This window comes from Myotis nattereri, assembly GCF_964212035.1.
Source record: "Myotis nattereri genome assembly, chromosome: 15".
NCBI classification, from domain to species: Eukaryota; Metazoa; Chordata; class Mammalia; order Chiroptera; family Vespertilionidae; genus Myotis; species Myotis nattereri.
Window position 1 is genome coordinate 19,681,724 of NC_138090.1, and position 19,696 is coordinate 19,701,419.

The following is a 19,696-nucleotide window of genomic DNA, read 5'->3' on the forward strand; positions in this document are numbered from 1 at the left end:
CTTAATAAGATGTTCCCTGACAAACTCTCTAAACAAGCATACTGACTTCCTGGAATCAGATAACATCCATGTATATTAGAGAGGCATTTGAAAAACATGTATTTTGCCATGGTCATTCATAACAAATAAAAGAAGCTAATCGGCTGTGACAACATCGCATCTGCCGATCTGTCCCAGTAGCAGTGCTGGCCAGGCTATACTGTGTTCGAATTCTATGGAAATACGGCAGGTTTAAAGGCAAGCATATAGGTCAGGTTCTGCTGGGAAAGCAGCGCCACTGTGTTTTATGAACAAGGGATCTGATTTAGGACTTGGAGTTTAACAGTTGTCTGAGGAGCTGGAACGTGGAGGCCCGTGTCGGGAAGAGGAGGTGTGAGGGAGCGCCAGGGAGAGCTGGCACCAGCATCTGTGGTCATCCTTCACTGTGCACCATCACACACTCCAAAGCCTGGAGGAAAATGGCCAGCTCTTCACTTCCCACTCAGATATCACGCACGCTCCCCGTTCGGCTAACTTTTAACCAGAACAGACAAGAAAGGGGATTCTGTGAAATGTGGTATCCAGTTTAACCAGCTTGATGATTGAAAAGTGTACACACATAGCCATCTGAATCTGTTTCTTTACTTGCAAGTTTCAAAGCACATCATAGGAATATTTATTGTTTACAAAATGTTTCATCCCTAATTCTCTGTGTGAATTAGTAGCATTTATATGAGTATAACATCCAGCAAATTTTTTAAAACTTACTGATTTCAGAGAGAGAGAGAGGAAGGGAGGGGGAGAGAAAAAAAATCCGTTTGATGTTCCACTTATTTATGCATCCATTGGTTGATTCCTGTATGTGCCCTGACCGGGGATCAAATCCAAAACCTTGGCATGTTGGAGCGACGTTCTAACCAACTGAGCTTCCTGGCCAGGGTTCCACTGAAATTCTAAAATAATATTGTTGTTTTTTTATAACTAGGAAAGTGGTTTAAAAGGAAAATAAAATATTGTAGGTAGTTGTGTTTAATTGGCAAAATGAGTTTTCAGAAACTCCTCATGCAGCTAACACCCACTTTTCACGGGCAAGAGGATTTGCTGCTTGCAGGGGAGCAGGCAGCTGTCCAGAGGAAGCATGAGACCAAACTGCAGCTGGTAAACGTTTCCATTTTTACTAGGTTTGTTCATTGTGCAGTTGCCTTTACGTTATAGGCCAGTGTAGTCTACTTTTCAGTTTTTGTTTTTCATTCTTTGGGACAAGATATTTGCAACAATAAAAGCTAATTCACTTTTAACAGAATCACAATATAACCAAAAACTTTTGTTTAACCAAGACTAAGTGGTTAAATTCCAATGTGTAGTCTTCTAAATAAAATTTATTTCATTGACTTTTCAATTCTGTATTTGGAAAATTTACTAAGGATCATTTTCAGGAAAAATAAAAACATTTATCTTCATTTCTGAAGCATGTTGAAGAGCATGCTTAATTCTTTCTAAATTATTCAGACCATAAGATTTATATATATATATATATATATATATATATATATATATATATATTTATATTTTACTCAAGTAGCAAAAATAATTTTCAGATAGTATTTTAATAAAAATTTATGTAATATAATGTATCCCGAAGATCTATTTTAAAACCATTGGATGAGAAATACCTGTAAATCTGATGAGAAGGCATAGTGATAAAGAAAAAAACAAATAGTTAAAAAAAGGAATGTAAGTAGTGCCTTGAACATTGTAGTGCCCAATGTAAAACCTACAGAGAAGAAGGAAAAATGAAAAGTAGGCAGAAGATATGCAGACCACTCTGGGGAAAGCAAGTCGAAAAGAACAATGAATCATGAAAAATGCTCAGATTCACTGCTACTCAGATCAATGAAAAATAACTAAGAATGATATATTGCTTTGACATTTTTGCCATTGAATTTGTACAAATTTAAAAGGTCTATGATACCTATTTCTGTCAAGGGTGTGGGGAAAAGGATATCCTCATTTATTACTGGTAGAAGTGTGGAGTATTTTAACTTTATCTTTTTGAAAAAGAAGCTGAAACTATTTATTAAAACATCTAGGTACCTGCAGTTCTGTACTTAGAATCTTCTTCACACAGTTATTTATGACAGCGTTGTTGGGAGAAGCAAAACCTGGACACAAAGAGCGTGCACATTAACAGGAACACAATTGAGTATAATACGACCACTCACATACTAAATAAAAAGAAGGAATTTGGCTTATGTCAGATAACTCAGAAGGATTTCCACAAGGTATATTTTAGTGATAAGATTACGATAACCCTAGCCAGTTTTTCTCAGTGGTTAGAGCTTTGGTCCATGGTCTGAAGGGTCACAGGTTTGATTCCCGTCAGGGGCATGTACCTTGGTTGCAGGCTGAAACCCTGGCTTTGGTCGGGGTGAGTGTGGGAGGCAACCAATCACTGTGCCTCTCTCACATCAATGTTTCTCTCTCTTAAAATCAATGGGAAAAAAATATCCTCAGGTGAGGACTAACAAAAGAAAAAAATCATGATAAAGTAAGTGGTTCCTACTTTCGTAAAACAAATAATGTCCAGTGTGTAGGTATATGCATTCAACACATATAGGGTATCCTCTACCCCAAAATGTATACATACACTATGAATAGTTATAAATACATTTTATTTTCAAAATTGAACTATCAACTGTTAAAGTGTGTCTACAGTTTTTTGGGACACCCTGTATATACGTGTTTATGTATATACTAGTATAATTGAACATACAGCTGAAACTCTGTTTCAATGGGAACAGAGAAAAATATGGAAAGAAAAACAGTAGCTCGTTAATATTGGTTATGTTATGGGATGGTTTTGAAGCCAAAGGCAGCAAAGGGGTGAAATGAGTGGAAAGGGAAAGTCAAGTAAAAGATAAAAATAAAGCGATGGCTTAAATAATGTTCATTGAATTAAATCCAAGTAGGTCAGATGGCGTGAAAGTTGAGAGATGGGGAGAAAAGGATTTCACCTGGAAAAACCCAGGGAAAGATTTGCATTATTGTAATCACTGGGTTCGCATGTTTGACAAGAATCTGAATTTTCATGTGGATAGCAATTTGTTGTTTTACTTGGAGGATAATTTGAGATTGATACATAGCCTTTGTGACTATTTCAGCTCCTATTACTGATGTGATGGACTCATCCTTAAAGCTTTTTCTTTGACTTTATTGCAGGGAAATGTGTCTTTTTCCTGCTCACAACCCCAGTCTGTGCCCGTGACTTTTCTCAGCCCCAGGAGTTACTTAGCGCTGCCAGGCTCTTCCAGGGAGGACGAGGTTGCCGCTGCTTTCCAATTTCGAACCTGGAATAATGCGGGGCTTCTGCTATTCAGTGAACTTCAGCTGGTTTCGGGGGGCCTCCTCCTCTTTCTTAATGATGGAAAACTTAAGCTGAATCTCTACCAGCCAGGAAAATTACCCAGTGACATCACAGCAGGTAATAAGCATGTTCCCGTGGGCATGTGTATGCATTTGAAAGATTTCCTTATTCCTCCGTCTCTTCTCCATAAAATTTTATACATAACCAAAAAATTAATATTTGTTTAATACGTGAATATGTCAGTTAATAAGATTACCGGTACTCTTCCTTAGAGGAAATTGTCATTTTTTTAAAAATATGGCTCTACACTAACAGTTCTTATTAACCCAAAGATACTTAGGGGGAATAAAAATTTCCTTCTATGACCCTCTCGCCCATTCCAGAAAAATCCACGTATACTGAGAAAATGTGTTTGGGGATAAATGTAAAAGACTTTGAAATGGACCCAGAAGTTTACTGGGTGTTTCCGTGGAAACCAGGCACTGTCTAATGTAGCTATTAGTCTTCCCTGGTCTGTGAGAGAAAGGGGGAGGTTTTTCTTGGGTCTGCATGGTATCTCTACATTAGTATGGTGAGGCCTAAATACTAAGTCAAAGTAACTTTACTTGCTGATGCATTCTGTACAGAGTTGGATATGTTTGGGGAGGATGAAAAGATTCATGCAAAGTTCCTCATTCGGGCACCAAAAGGAGTTCTCTGTGCTTCTAGGCAATACGGTTATCATCATAATGATTCGAAATAATATAATTAAAGAGATGATATGAGTGTCTGGAAAATTAATGTCTAATTTAGGTCAGTGCTTTTGGTGAAGGATATTTTTGTCTCTTCATTAAAATTATATAGTTTCTGACAAGGGATCTCCATTACATTTTCATATATATGGAGTAATGTTTGAGCCAAGCAACTGGAGGTCACATTGGGATAAACTGCTGCATCAATTTAATAAATGATCTTTAAAAACATTTTAAAGATGCTATTGTACTACATTAACTCTGACCAAAATTAATAAGCTATGACTGGGAGGGGGAAAAAAAGTTAAAATGTAATCGAAAACTACATATATGGAAAAGTATACAAATGGATACACAAATGTGTAGTCTTTATCTTTTTTGTTGTTCATCTATCAGTGCAGTTTAAATGTGGGAGCTGAAAATTCAATATGAATGATAATTTTTGAGAGATACTATGCTGTGACCTTTTAATGCAATGCTTAAAATGTGGTATATTTGAAGTCTTGACAAAGGAAATAAATCAGTGTCATATTAATAATTAGTAGGTTCTCTAAAATGAGGACCTAAAAATGTAAGCCTGCCATTAATGTGTAGTTTATTGTGATTTATTTGACATCCGCAGAAGTGGTTATATTCATAGCCTAATTTTCAACATTTTAAAGAAACTGCTTCAGAACAATGCAACTGTAGTGAGCCCCTTGAAGCTAGTTCATTTCTAAACACTTTACAGGCATGTCTATTTAATAAATTACTAGGTGTAAACCTATAAAAGAATACCTTGAATGTTGTAAAAGTCTCTAAATTAATGTTTAAATTCATATGCAATATAATCTATTATTATATCACATGACTTGGTGAGCTTGTTTCCATAGCTAATAATATGGAGCCTATACTAAATATGATTGTCAGTATGAAAAGTTGTCAGTATGAAAAATTGTTACTTTTCCCTATTGGTATGGCTCAGTGGTTGAGCGCTGACCCATGAACCAGGAGGTCACAGTTCGATCCCCAGAAAGGGGCGTGTGGGAGGCAGCCATTCGATGATTCTTTCTCATCATTGATGTTTCTCTCTCCCTCTCCCTTCCTCTCTCTGAAATCAATAAAAAACATATTTTAAAAATTTGTTACACCTCATATAATAAAAGCAGGCCTTTACATACCAACTCCCCACTCCCCTTTTTTCTAATTTCTTTAAAAATGTTAATTTTTGTTAGTTTCACTGTTATGTTTGAAAGTAGACTACCTTTAGTACACTAAACTGGGTGGGTGGCCAGTTTATTCTCACATAGGGAAAGACTTTCCATTTACGTTTCAGAAGTACAGTTTTCAATAATTAAATTAGTTATCAAAACATATATAATGGGTCTTTAAAGATAATTAGCTACTTACTGGTAGATTTGTATCATATTATGCTAAATATTACCATTATAAAAGGGTAGCTTGATTTTTCTTAGCTATTGGAGATATAAATTACTAATTGTTCATGTTTTAAAAACTTACAGTTTTATCTTTTACAATGGAATAAACATTAAATTGTGTTGAGGAAGAACTGAATTGTGCAAGTGTTTGAATTACCAGCCTACATTTTTAATTCAGTTTTGCCAATTGTCATTTGAAATTCTTTGAAAATATTATGTCAGCCTATATCATTTTTGAAATATTAAAGATATCTATCATATTGATCCAAATCATAAAACATATTAGCAATACTACATAGTCCTTCATGAAAAACTACTTTCAGTCTTTGTCACTTTTATAGAAAAAAGCAAAAATCAGCCAGAACCGGTTTGGCTCAGTGGATAGATCGTCGGCCTGCGGACTGAAAGGTCCCAGGTTCGATTCCGGTCAAGGGCATGTACCTTGGTTGCGGGCACATCACCAGTAGGGGGCGTGCAGGAAGCAGCTGATCGATGTTTCTCTCTCATTGATGTTTCTGGCTCTCTATCCCTCTCCCTTCCTCTCTGTAAAAAATCAATAAAATATATTAAAAAAAAAAAAGCAAAAATCATTCAGATGGCATCCCAGACCCAGTGAACAATACTTTATATATTGTTATGTTGTATTGTTAGTTATTTGTCCTATTTAAAATAAATTCTTTATTGTCAAGTTCGAGATTTCTGCTATGAGTTTAGCATTTCTGCCGCTGCTTCTGCCTGGCGGTAGAAATCAGGCCTGTAAACACGCTTCTGGCTCTCATGGTCGGCTGGCAGAGGCAGGCTTGCAGGGTATGAGGGGTTTCTGCATTTTTCCCGTCCCACGTATCCGCAATCCCAGTGGCCCTGGCGGTGGAGCAGCCCTCTTGATTTGCCTCACCTGGGGAAGCCTTTTATTTTCTTTCTTCCCTCTTCTTCCTTTTTGCTGTTGGTATATTCCTACCCTTTCAGATTGTGACCCTGTGACACCCTTAAACTCCCACTTTTCCCTAACGTGATGAGTGGCAGTGACCTCCATGTTTTCTTTCATGGTGGCAGGAACTATTGGCAGCGTGGATCTTTCCTCCTGGGTAGTGCACATAGCAGTGGATGCGGGAATTTCTGGCCCTGGGTCAGAGCTCTGAAAGACATTGGGAAACAGGCAGAACACTTCAGCTGGTCCTTGAGTAATGGCCTCTGTATAATTGCCTTTTGCACCTTTGCAAAGAGCCTACCTCATACAGCAGGCTTCTTTTTTCTTTATACATTATACTCCCTGGATGCCTATTATAGACTTATGAGAGAGTGATGATGGCTAAGCTGTCACAATATTTCTGTAGCAATTTAGGAGTGCTACCAGAAGATTATATACGAGGTGCTGATATAAATCTTTTTCTTCTGGCTGTATTTTGTGTGTTCACACAGGTTTGGGCCTGAGAAGGTGAGAAAAAGAGAGAGGTGTGCCCAGGAGAGAGAGAGGACAAGAGAGATAATAAGAAGGAGAGAGAGAAAAAAAGAGGAGGAGGAGGGGAAAGGGAGGGGGAAGAGGAAAAAGAGAGAATAGGAAAGGAGAGAAAAAAGAGGGAGAGATTTCTGGTAAACAATCCTATTCTCTGATTGCCTTCCATTTATTACTCCATTCTTCTGTTATTCCATTGGGAATTGTCAATGCTTTCCACTCAAAGACCACAGTAATCACACAAGTTGGGTTTATTGCTTATTGCAACAAGAACACACACCTGGGAAACCACCGGTGTCTAAATAAAAAGGTGTGAAAGGTGATTTATTATTGGATTTTCGGTTGTGTTAACTGATTTGGGAGACATTCCAAGGAAGTAGAGATTGTTCTAGATTAAACGCTGCCAGGAAGTGAGGGTGATTGTATGAATAGGTATCTTTGTAAATTTTATCTAGAAGGATGGAGGAATGCAATAAGGCTAACAGAAAAAAATTAGTTGCCAATCCAGGAGTGGAAGTTTGGTATTTTTGTAGTTTTCACAGTAGCTTTGCTTTTGTCTGTGCTTAGACAAGATTATAGAGTAGGTTTGATTATTTTGGGTCCCATTTTATTGGTGCCACACAGTAACTTTGTCTGATATTGATGTTCTGAGATTATGTTCAACAGGAGAAGCCGAGGCCAAGCTCTGCATTGCGGGCCAGCTGCCCATCCCAATAGGGCCTCGGAGAGTGCCAGGCCAGTTCCCAGCTGTTAGCAGGTGCTTTTCTCTTTCTCAAAGTTACTTATTTAACATAAGCGCATAGGTAAAGGGACCACAGGTCCTGCAGGCAGAGGAATGTGGGTTTGGGAATCAGCTCCCCAGACGGATGCTACATTGGGTGACTAGTTTCTGTTCCTCAAGCCTCATTTCTCCATATTTAAATGATAATAATAATAACAGTGTTATTAATGACACAATCATATAAAACACACAGTACCAGTTATGAATAATAGTTCAATAAAACTGTTATTATTATTATATTATTATACTAACAATACCCCCCTCCCCAGACTCAAAAATTATAAGCGGTGGGAGCAGTGTACTGGAATTAGCATTTAGTTACCTAACATCACGAATAAGAAAAAGTACAGATTCTATTTCTCCTCCTCCTTTCCCTCTTTGCAAGCTTTTGGACAGTGCTCACTTCTCATTCCACTTAAAAATGGGAAGGAATAATCTACTTTAAAAAAATAGAATCTGATTTAAAAATGATCCTTTTCATTATGCATAGTTAGGTGAAATGAATTAAACAGGTCCTTCATTATAATTTGAGTGATAAATCCCAATGGCAGATAATAAGTCTCTTTATCACAAGTGAATGATGTCTGTCACCAGTGAGGCTGGAGAATCGCTTCCTGAAGTTTCCCCTGCAAACAGAGCATGGCTTCCTAACCTGCTGGCTGGGTGGATAGATGCACTGCACTGTGTCAGATAACAGAGTGGGCTGTCCCAACAGTTTTTTGTTCTTAATTTAAATTGGTTTCCATGTGGACAAAAGAAATTCCTGAGCCTCTGGCTTAATCCTCTTGTGTGCCTAACCTAGCAGTTACCTGGAGCAGTGCTACTCACAGTGGGGGAGACCCCACTAGAACTGGCTCAGTGCAATACTTGTTACCAGGATGGGTTTAAAAACTGAGATGGCCCTGGCTGGCTTCACTCAGCCCTTAGAGCAGCCGTGGGCAAACTACGGCCCGCGGGCCGGATCCGGCCCGTTTGAAATGAATAAAACTATTGAAAAAAAAAGACCATACCCTTTTATGTAATGATGTTTACTTTGAATTTATATTAGTTCACACAAACACTCCATCCATGCTTTTGTTCCGGCCCTCCGGTCCAGTTTAAGAACCCATTGTGGCTCTCGAGTCAAAAAGTTTGCCCACCCCTGCCTTAGAGCATCGGCCTAAGAACCAAAGATTTGCACGTTTGATTCCCAGCCAAGGGCACATACCTTGGTTGCAGATTTGTCCCTGGCCCCTGTCTGGGCATGTGCAGGAGGCAGCCAATCTATGTGTCTCTCTCATGTTGATGTTTCTCTCTCTCCCCTTGCCGCGCCCGCCCACCCCCCTTCTCCCTTTCTTCCCCTCTTTCTACAAAGTCAATGGAAAAAATATCCTCAGATGCGAATGGAAAAAAAATAAGATGAAGCTCTTAGAAACTGCTGTAGCAGTAAGATATTGCTGTACCATCTAAGCACATGGTCAGTGGGCATGTGTTATATACATCCTCTTTATTTAATTTTTCAGCCATTCATTGTGGTTGCATTTTGTGTAAGTATCAATCTGCAATACATAGGAAAAGAAAATGCTCATCACCACAGGTAGTTTGAGAAGCACTGCCCTGGACCAACGGAGAGCCTAAAATGAAATAACAGGAGTAAAGTCATGTACACAGGCACACCCATGCTTTGAAAAAAGATGGAAGGAGACACGTGGTGGGGCAGGGAGAGAGGGGAGGGTGCGTGTGATGCAAAACTCACAAGTGAACAAGGGTTTTCACTCTGAATGTGTCTTCTCATGGGGAAGCTCTGGATGACAAATCTGGGGCATTTGATATTAGCCCAAGCTCATACCATCAGGGAGTATATAACTCTATTCAGCTGTCTATTTCAGAGTCTACTCTTAGCAAATATATCTAAAAGTATCTAACCTATATTCTTCAGTTTTCAGGTCTTTTTCATTATCCTTTACAAAGCAAACCAGAGTTGGGTCTTTGAAACTCTGTTTTGCTTCATGGATGTAAAGTAAAAATGAGCCTTGATACCAAGGGTGGAATTTACATTCTACTAAGTGAGTCCAGAGCAAAGAGCTTAATCGCCTAAGGGAGCTTCTATTCATTTTCTGTCTGAAAGCTTGTGGTCGAAAATAGCTTGGTAAATAGTGCACATATTATCAAGAAGAGAGACCCATGACCTTTGGGTTTAATAGAGTACTTATATTTTCATTTACTAATTTGATCTGGAAGATCATACAGAGTTGACCATCAGTGGATGTAAAACTTACTGGTAAATCCACAACAAAGATGCTCTAAATTCCACCTGTCTGCTGAGTATTCAACCTGAGAGATTTAATTCCCTCTAGGAGGCAAAGTCTACACCATCTCATAGATTCATGACACTGGGGACTGTCTTAGGAGGGACCAGAGATTGTTATTTAGAGGCAATAAGAAAACTTTGGTTAAACCAATATTGTATTGTATATATAAACTTTGTTAATACAGGAAATTATTAAAAAATGAATATATGCCCTAACCGGTTTGGCTCAATGGATAGAGCGTCGGCCTGCGGACTCAAGGGTCCCAGGTTCGATTCCGGCCAAGGGCATGTACCTTGGTTGCGGGCACATACCCAGTAGGGAGTGTGCAGGAGGCAGCTGATTGGTGTTTCTCTCTCATCTATGTTTCTAACTCTTTATCCCTCTTCCCTCCTCTCTGTAAAAAAATCAATAAAATAAAATAAATGAATATAAACAACCACAATTTAACTTCATGCAAAAATTACTTTCTATTTCTAGGGCTATTTCTTTTTGGTCCTTTCCCTTATTTATTTTTTTTTTAAATATATTTTATTGATTTTTTACAGAGAGGAAGGAGAGAGATAGAGAGTTAGAAACATCGATGAGAGAGAAACATTGATCAGCTGCCTCCTGCACATCTCCTACTGGGGATGTGCCCGCAACCCAGGTACATGCCCTTGACCGGAATCGAACCCGGGACCTTTCAGTCCGCAGGCCGATGCTCTATCCACTGAGCCAAACCGGTTTTGGCCCTTTCCCTTATTTATACAAAAATTAGAACTATAACTGCCATGGTATATAGAGAGTTGAGTCTCATTCCCAATAGTTATGTCCTATGAAGTTGATATGAACACCAGATTAGCAAACACTGAACCATTGCCTCCAGAGCCTCTGGTCACAACATTTTTGTTAACCCATCATACATTACCATTTTTATGTGCGATTCTGTGTAAAGACACCTTATTGATTCGTTAACATTGAACAAATGGCCAACAGCAAGGTAACTTATGCCTGAATGAAGCTTATGTAGCACACATATGATGCGAAGGTACATCATAGCCTTCGCGTACTTAGGAACACTGGATAGCATTTCATCACTTGGCTCAGGGTCTTTTAAACATCAAAATCATCAACAAAAACACAAAAATGTGAGAAGACATATTTATGTCAGAGAGCTGAAACTAGAAGCCAACCTTGTCTGACTTCAGCCGTGAACACGTGTATCAGTCTTTGCTCTGTCCTTCTGTGAACACCTCCAAAAGTGCCCTGAGTGTTGATTTCGGGATTACACATAAATCACAGAAAGTGGGTGAAACAGCAAAGGTGGAATCTGCAAAATATGAGGCTCAACTGTGTAAATACGGTTTTGCACACTGCTTGATTTTTTAACTTTTCATTATACTAATAAATTTTCAATATTCATTATAGTTTCTTCAAATATTTTGTAATGATTGGATTAATAAATTAATTAATAAATTTTGCTAAATATTCTTTACTATCTTAATAGGTAAAAAGTGTTAAAAAGCAGATAAATCATTTTATTGGGTATAACCTCGAATTTTCGAAAATATCTGGGATCTTCCCAAACCCCTCCCTATTAAAGCTGAATTACATGATGGAAGCTGAAAATTGGTCCATGCCAAATAAGTGAAAGATTTTAACCATTAGGATTGTCCAAATATGGAAATGTTGTTTTCTCTATTGAGGCCCTAAGAAAGGAAGGTAATAATGCACATTTCCCCCATAGAGGGTGCTATTTCCCACTTGCCTCCTTTTCCTTTCTGTTTCCTTGTATTAATAGACTAGAGGCCCAATACACGAAATTCATGCATGGGTAGGGTCTCTAGGCCTGGCCAGCGATCAGGGCCGATCTGTGGGGTGACCGGTGGGGCCCACTGACATCTGTCTTGGCCGGCCTGGTGCCACCAGCTTGCTGGCCCTGGCCCCCACCACTGCTGCCGGTTGCCTCTTGGCAGGGCGATTGGGGGGCCCCCACTGGCACCCGCCTTGGCTGGCATGGGGCCTGTGGGCTGGGGGCAGCTCCTGCATTGAGCGTCTGCCCCCTGGTGGTCAGTGTGTGTCATAGCGACCTGTCGTTCCACTGGTCTTTTAGCAGTTCAATCAATTTGCATATTAGGCTTTTATTATATAGGATGTGAGTTGTACTTGATGGAGTGATGTGTATATTGCTGTTTCTCACCAACTGTTCCTACTGTTCCTCACCAACTGTTTATATTGTTCACTGTTGAGACATAACTCTTTTAACTGATTTTATCTCTCCTAGGTGTTGGACTAAATGATGGACAGTGGCATTCCGTCTCCATATCTGCCAGGAGGAATCACCTGAGTGTGGTGGTGGATGGCCAGGTGGCCTCTACTGCTGCTTCCCTGGGGCCTGAGCAGGTTTATTCAGATGGCACCTATTATTTTGGAGGTAAGAGAAGAGGTTGGGCTCATGGGCAGTTGAACCATATTTTCAGTTACTAGCCCTGTGTCTTGGTGATGTCATCATGTTTCACCTCATGTCAATGCTATGGAATAATGTCTCATTTTCTTTGAACATGGAAATGTTGAGTGGATCAAGATGACAAACTATGACCTAAAAATTTTCTTTGAGGTGAACTTACTTATATTTACAGTTTCTACAATGAGATTGATTGAAATTAGGCCACCCTCTTCAGTTCTTATTTTCTTTAAGTTTTTTTAAAAAATAGTATATTTTTATTGATTTTAGAGAGGAAGGGAAGAGGGAGAGAGAGATAGAAACATCAATTATGATGAGAGAGAATCATTTGAGCTGCTGCTTCTTGCACGCCCCCAACTGGGGATTGAGCGTGCAACCCAGTCATGTGTCCTTGACCGGAATCGAACCCGGGACCTCCTGATTCAGCCACTTGAGCCATGCTGGCCGGGCTTCAGTTCTTATTTTCAAACTTTGTTATATTTTCTTATATGTCTTTTTTCTGAAGTATTTTCCTGATTGTTCCTCTTAGCATCTTCAGCGCATCCTTATTGCTTTTCTACTGCCCAGTACAGAAGGGCAATGTTATGCCAATGGACAAAATAATCTAGCTTAATTAGTTATAGAAACCTCTTCTCAATGCTAAGTAATAATGCAATAACTGATACATTTGGTGAAATTTGGGCATTAGCCTTCAACGCCAGGCCATCTCTCTCAGAGAACAAATGAAGTATTTACTTATCCAGTGGATGTTTGATTCAACTAAAAACTTGGAAAGGAAAGCTTGGAAATGGAAATGCATCTTTAGCACTGAAAATTAAAATAAAATGTTATTTTCCATTAGAAAGATAAAGTTGTAAAACTATTAGGCTTATTTCTAACGTGACTTGAGGTGTTTTTTTTTTTTCTTGTTGTTATTTTAAATTTTAATTGTTACTTTTGTCTAGAATCATTCTTGAATTTTATGGATAATATATATTTATTATATATAGATAAAATGCAAATTCCATTCTGAAAATTGACAGGAAGCATGAATCATTCACCTCATATTAAGAACAAACAAAACCCCTACATAATCTATTACTGTGAAAGGCAGCATACTGCCAACAATATTAAAAGATATAATTTCTTCCTTTAATAAAATTTGTATATTACTGAACCAAGTTGTTAATAAAACCTGATGGGATATATGATTGATTGTCAGGTAATCCATAGGAACATATTCCTTTAAGAAATGGTAAAATACATACACCAACTTAACCAAGAGCTTTTACTTCAAAGAAAAAGATTTAGAAGCACTAACAGAGATAAGGAGGAAAAAACAAGCATATTATCAAATGTTGCAAAAAAAGAGATAAAAGTAATAGGCTGGATGAAAGTGTAAATCAAGAAAATGGAATCATCATTCTTAAAGTATTTTACGTCCATGTTCAGATTTAACAATGCCTACCTATTTTTTTTTTGTGGAAAGTTTTTATTGTTTTTATTCATACCCATAATATTTTATAGTGAAATAGATCACATGTGCTCTTAGATTGCTTTTGTTGTGATGTATATGATATACACCATTATAATTAAATAAACTTTGAATTTGTGAATAGTTCTAGATTTACTGAAAAGTTGCAAAGATGTACAAGGACTTCCCATATGCCCACACCCAGTTTCTTCTGTTGTTCACATCTTACATAATATATACAATTTAAAGGCTCCTGATTATTTTTTTTGAAAGTAAACATTTACACACGCATTTTCCAGCTTAAGGAAGATAATATCACCAGCACCCATTTGTCCTTCCAGGATCATATCCCTTCATGTCTTGAATTTGGGTTATTCTTTCCCTCCTGATTTTTATGACTTGACACCTATTAAGATGTTTCTAACTTTTTGAAGAATGCACTGTGGAAGCTGCCATAGTAAAATTCTAACTTTGGCACTTTAAAAAGATTACCAATCTTAAGTTTACTTAGGTATCTCTGTTCACTCAGTCATCTTCTCAATCTGTTTTCTTCAGTACCAGAATATGTTTGACTCTAGCATGAAGTTCTAGTCACTAAATACACCCCCTGCCAACTCCAGGGCTCCCTGACATTTCCAGGGCTGGGAGCGAGGGCTTCTGCTGCCGGCCTCCTCCCCCAGCTTGGTGCCTCCAGGACTTGCTAGAGGCGGTCCATTCCTCTGGGAGCCCACTTAGGGCTTTGGGGATGGGAATTCTGGATGTGGACTGGACAGTGGGGAGAAGGGTCTGAGTAGGCACATCACCTTACTTGGTGAGGCCTCATGGGGCCATGAGCAGAAGCATGGTTGGATGAAGGCTACACAAGGTCCCCGAAAATGCAGGACAGGCACGGGGCCCTAATTGCTTGATGGTACTGGCAATGGGGTGAACAGACCTCCCCAGGTTTAGCACTGAAAGCCTAGTCCTGGGAACACCCCCAGGACAAACTGTGAGGGATGTTCACCCAGAAAACCTTCTGGTCTGTGTAGATGAGAGTTCCCTTTATCACTAGGCTGTCTTTCATAGGTGGAAGGTTTTTCTTAGGTAGTTAATTCTTCAGCCAGTTTATCTTCAAGTAAATAAATATCCCATGTTCTGACACACTTCCCATCAGTACTCCCTTGCTTGTCTTTAAATTCAATGGCAAGCTTACAATTCTCTTATCAGCAAATGGTCAACCTGGCTGCAGCACCCCACTGCGGAGGAGCAGTCTGCTCAGGGAGCCTGGGTGCATCTCCATTCTCTGTCGGTCTCAGAGCCACTGTCACTGTGAGAGAGGGGGTGGCTCCTGAACTTGTAGCACTCGATGTACACCATGCCAAACTCCTCTGTCTGCCTGTCATTTTTTACTCTTTTCTATTCCCCCCTCAAATAAATGCGTGTTTTTCAAAAAGTCAGGCTGCATCGTAGCCAGCTTTTATCATTTGTAAATGATCAATTTTAAATCTGGGTTCTCCTGATTAATTTCTGTATATTCTCCTATGAAATCTTTGTGCTATTGACTAATCCACTGTATGGCACAAGCTAGAGATACCAAACTGTGTGCAGAATTCACACATTCCTGCTTGTGTAGATCAAACGTTATCCACCCACTGAACTGGCTGCATCACCAGGAAGTCAAACTGACATCTCACTCTGGCAGTGACATTCAGTGATAATTTATCTGTCACCCTCTGAGGTGCTTTCACATGCTGACTGCCTCTACTAATGGATCCATCCATTAACTCAGCGTTAAGTATTCCCCAGAAATCTTCATAGATTAGAACTTTCGTTTCAGACGGGTTCAGTGCTACACTTCTCTCTGCTGTTGCATTACATGAACTTGTGATACCTGTTATTACAGAATAATGAGACGAACCTGCCTTGAACCTTTCTTTGTTCTTAGCATCTCTTGCTCTTAAACACTGTGGCTAGGATTATAAAAGGCCTTGTGATAACAGGGTGTGCTTTCTGTAAAGTTCCATGACCTTCCCTTGTGACTGCAAGTTTTCTTAGTTTTGTTTCCTACAGGCATCTTGCGTAATTTATTTTATCCTGAAATAGTTTGAAATGTGTCAGGAAACACCACCTGGAGAAAAGGAGATTAGCAGAGCTGTTTATATTCCTGGCATAGTGTGGTTGCCCCAAATATTATTGAACTATTATCCTCTTTGTTTTTATTTTAACATCCTTAATGGCTTAATAAGTCATCGAGAAAACATATAGAGATACGGTATCCATATCCTACACCACAGAAGTAATTTAAACACTGCAGATATAGTGCTATGCACTATAAATTGATACTCAAAGAGCTTTCGTTACATTTTCTTCATCAATTAAATTTGAAACTTCACTGTCTCCATTGGTTAAAATACAACATTTCAAAGTGTCTGATAACAGTTTTGAATATGAATCTGGCCTTGAATTGCCATATAAATGCATTTTGTTAGGAAAACAAAGCATTACGGGTAAGTATCCTCAGTCACAGTATTTAATGATACTGTAAATTCCCAGGTAGAAAACTAACTTGGATTGTACCGAATTAGGAAGTTGCTGATTCATTTCTTAGTCTTTGAAATTACAATAGTGGTTGACAACCATAACAGCAAAGAAAGATTAATGAAAGATGCATAAGTATAATATATGTGTTCATACTCCATAAAATTATTTATTTCACTTGGGTAGACAAACACTTAGAACATTATTAAATTCCAGACAATAATGGTCAATATTATAGTTCTTTATTATTTAAATAATTAGTAACAGGTCTTAGATAAATGTTAGAAAAAGTCAATATAAAAGAACATTCTTTTATGAGGCAAAGAATAAATAAAATCCAATTGTGAAATGTTTTTGACATTAAGCCGTTATGATTTATTAAAATGCATGTATATTTGGCTCTTGTATGCATATTAAAATAAAGCATTTAATTATTTTATTTGCTATTTTATTTTAAGTTAATATAACTTCTTTTCCAAATAGGTAGCTTTAAATGCAAAGGTATTTCACTATTATTGATGTATTTATCTTTTCTTTCTACAGTGCACATTTTCATCCTTTCCATTCTTTTTGTGTTTCAAAAGGCTAATTTCCAGGCTTTAAATTATATACAATTTAATACTGTTGACTAACGGGTTCTGGAGCTAATACATACATAATTTTAAAATTTGAATCAAGTCAGTATTCTTGCACATAATTATTATAACAGTAGTAATTTCCTATGAATCCTATGCTAATAAAGATAAATACATTGTATGAATTGAAATTTGTAAGTGAGATCAAACTAATGATAACTGCAATGGGCTTTTCTCCCTCTTTTAATAAAATAATCAAATGCCTGTTTTATTTTTTAATGATGTATTCTATGACACTGAATTTTTACTCATTTTGGTGTTTCTCGGTTTTACTTTGTTTTGTTTTTATCAGGTTGTCCGGACAACAGCTTTGGATCCAAATGTAAAAATCCCCTTGGTGGATTTCAGGGATGCATGAGACGCATTTCTATCAGCAACAAAGTGGTAGATCTGATTTCAGTTCAGCAGGGGACCCTGGGGAACTTCAGTGACCTTCAGATAGACTCCTGTGGAATCACAGACAGGTAAGACCATCTCACTCTTATTCTTATCTGTCCATTGTCAAATGTTTGGTGGCAGATTAAAATTTATATAGAAAACAAACATTTTGTTCTTTCCTCTTTTTCACCATCATCCTTTCCATGGGAAATAGATTATTATGTTCACTTTAGAAATAAGAAAAAAATAAACTTTTAGTTTTATACTTCATATTTGTGATGATAAAATTTAGATAGAAAACGTGACCATGTTGTTTATAAAGACATAAGCTACCAGTTCACAAAAGATAATGTTGATGCTGCTATAATTTTAGGTGGCTATAAATGTATAAAAATATATCATTAAACACAATAGCTTAGGTCTTAGGACACCCTAACAATTATTTTGATCGTCTGGTACCAAGAAATCGGAGACCTGTTTGGTCAGTTATCAACCTGACTCTTGCTCCCTGATAGCTGAGGAGTGTTTTCACAGGCACAGAAATGGAAGTGGTTGCTATGCTTCTCATGTACCTTCAAAAAAACCATTACTATCTTCTCTGCAGGGAATCTGAGAAGGAACCTGCCCCATGGGAGAGTCTGGAGCTGTAGTGTAGATCAAGGTGTAAGGCTAACCCAGTAGTTTCAGTAAGACTCCAGTACAGGGCATGGTGGTGCAAGATTTCGGAGTTAATTGCAGAGGACAAGCAACTTTTGAATGATGACTGATAGTTAATAATTTTAAAGTATCTTTAGGCATGTTCAACCTTACCCAAAGAATCTTTTCAGTCATGCTTTAATAGTAAGGCTGCTAACTCTAGTTATTGAGTTCAATGGAATGTCATGACCATTACAGATTTAAAAGAATTAAACCATGTGAGAAACTTAGCCCCTATCCTACAGTAGGGTGTAGTATAAATTTTGAGTAAATTCTGAATTTTAAAAATAACTTTTTATTTGTACGAAACATTTTATCAACACAAACACTTATCTATTTCTATCTGACAGACCATTTAGACCAGTGTCTATTGGTCCTGTTTTGAACACTATACATATTGTTATGTCTATAAAAATAATTTCAATCTTATTTAACAATGCATTAGAAGGGTACCATTTCTTTTCCATGAATACACGTTTAGTTATTTAACCCAGTTTGTAGATTAAAAAAGTCTTTCTATAATGAAAGGTGATATGTAAAGGGAAAATTTACACAATGAACCTCAATGGCTTGACTTGGGAGTTAAATGACAGTGAGCTTTTTCATAGTCACAACCACATCAGCTCTGGACCTTTAATCCCAGTTTTGAGGAGGGCATACAGCAAGGCTCCCTGGATCTGCTCCCTGGAGGTGGGGCTCACCCACAGTTAGGGAGCCCCCACCTCTAATGGGTAACAGCCATCAGGGACCAGGTGGAGGTTTGGTCGCTCACCCATGAATGATAGTCCTGTTGACCGGCTCAGACTGCAGACAGTTGTTTGGGTACAAGCAGATCCATGCTTCTCCTGGGTGGTAGTTCCGGACCTGCCATTTACACCTGAACCCTAGCTGCCTGATTTCTGGAGGTCAGACTCAGGAACAGAGTACAATTGGAGAATATATGCTTCCAATATCACACCCTAAAAGGGCTTCAGAAATAGCAAACTATGCAGAGGTCTTGACTACATTTTTTTTTTTTTAAGAAATACTTTAGGGTCAGGGGAACCCTAGCAATCTTAGAAAAATAGCAAAAATAAAAGTAACTTTTACATTTGTATACCTTATAAATTCCCAAATGTATCATTCTCTTATACTCATAAGAAATATATGTATAACCATCCTTTAGTATCCATGGGAGGATTGGTTCCATTATCTCTGCAGGTACAAAATCTGCGGATACTTGAGTTCCTTATATACAATGGCATGGTGTTTGTATATAACCTATGCGATTCTCCCCTATGCTTTAAATCATCTCTGCATTACTTATAATAGCTAATACTATGTAAATGCTATGTAAATAGCTGGTATATTGTATAATTTAGGGTATGATGACAAGAAAGAAAGTCTGTACATGGTCAATACAGATGCAACCATCGTAGGCCTAACTACCTACCTAGTGCATGTCAGCAGCAAAGCAACTTCCCCCCCTGAATATTTTCTATCCCTGTTGGTTGAATCCACAGATGCAGAACTGTTAGATACAGAGGGCTGATTCTAGTAATTTATTTTGTTCTTATA

General features: G+C 38.1%; 1 protein-coding gene across 1 annotated transcript in view; it reads left to right on the forward strand.

The window, feature by feature from the left end:
* CNTNAP4 (contactin associated protein family member 4) overlaps positions 1-19,696 on the forward strand; it is a 242,690-nt gene that overhangs the window by 151,922 nt on the left and 71,072 nt on the right. The window contains exons 8-10 of the mRNA XM_081107966.1: positions 3,199-3,460; positions 12,281-12,430; positions 17,358-17,529. Coding sequence (XP_080964092.1) covers positions 3,199-3,460; positions 12,281-12,430; positions 17,358-17,529 — 584 coding nt within the window. The remainder of the gene's footprint in view (positions 1-3,198; positions 3,461-12,280; positions 12,431-17,357; positions 17,530-19,696) is intronic.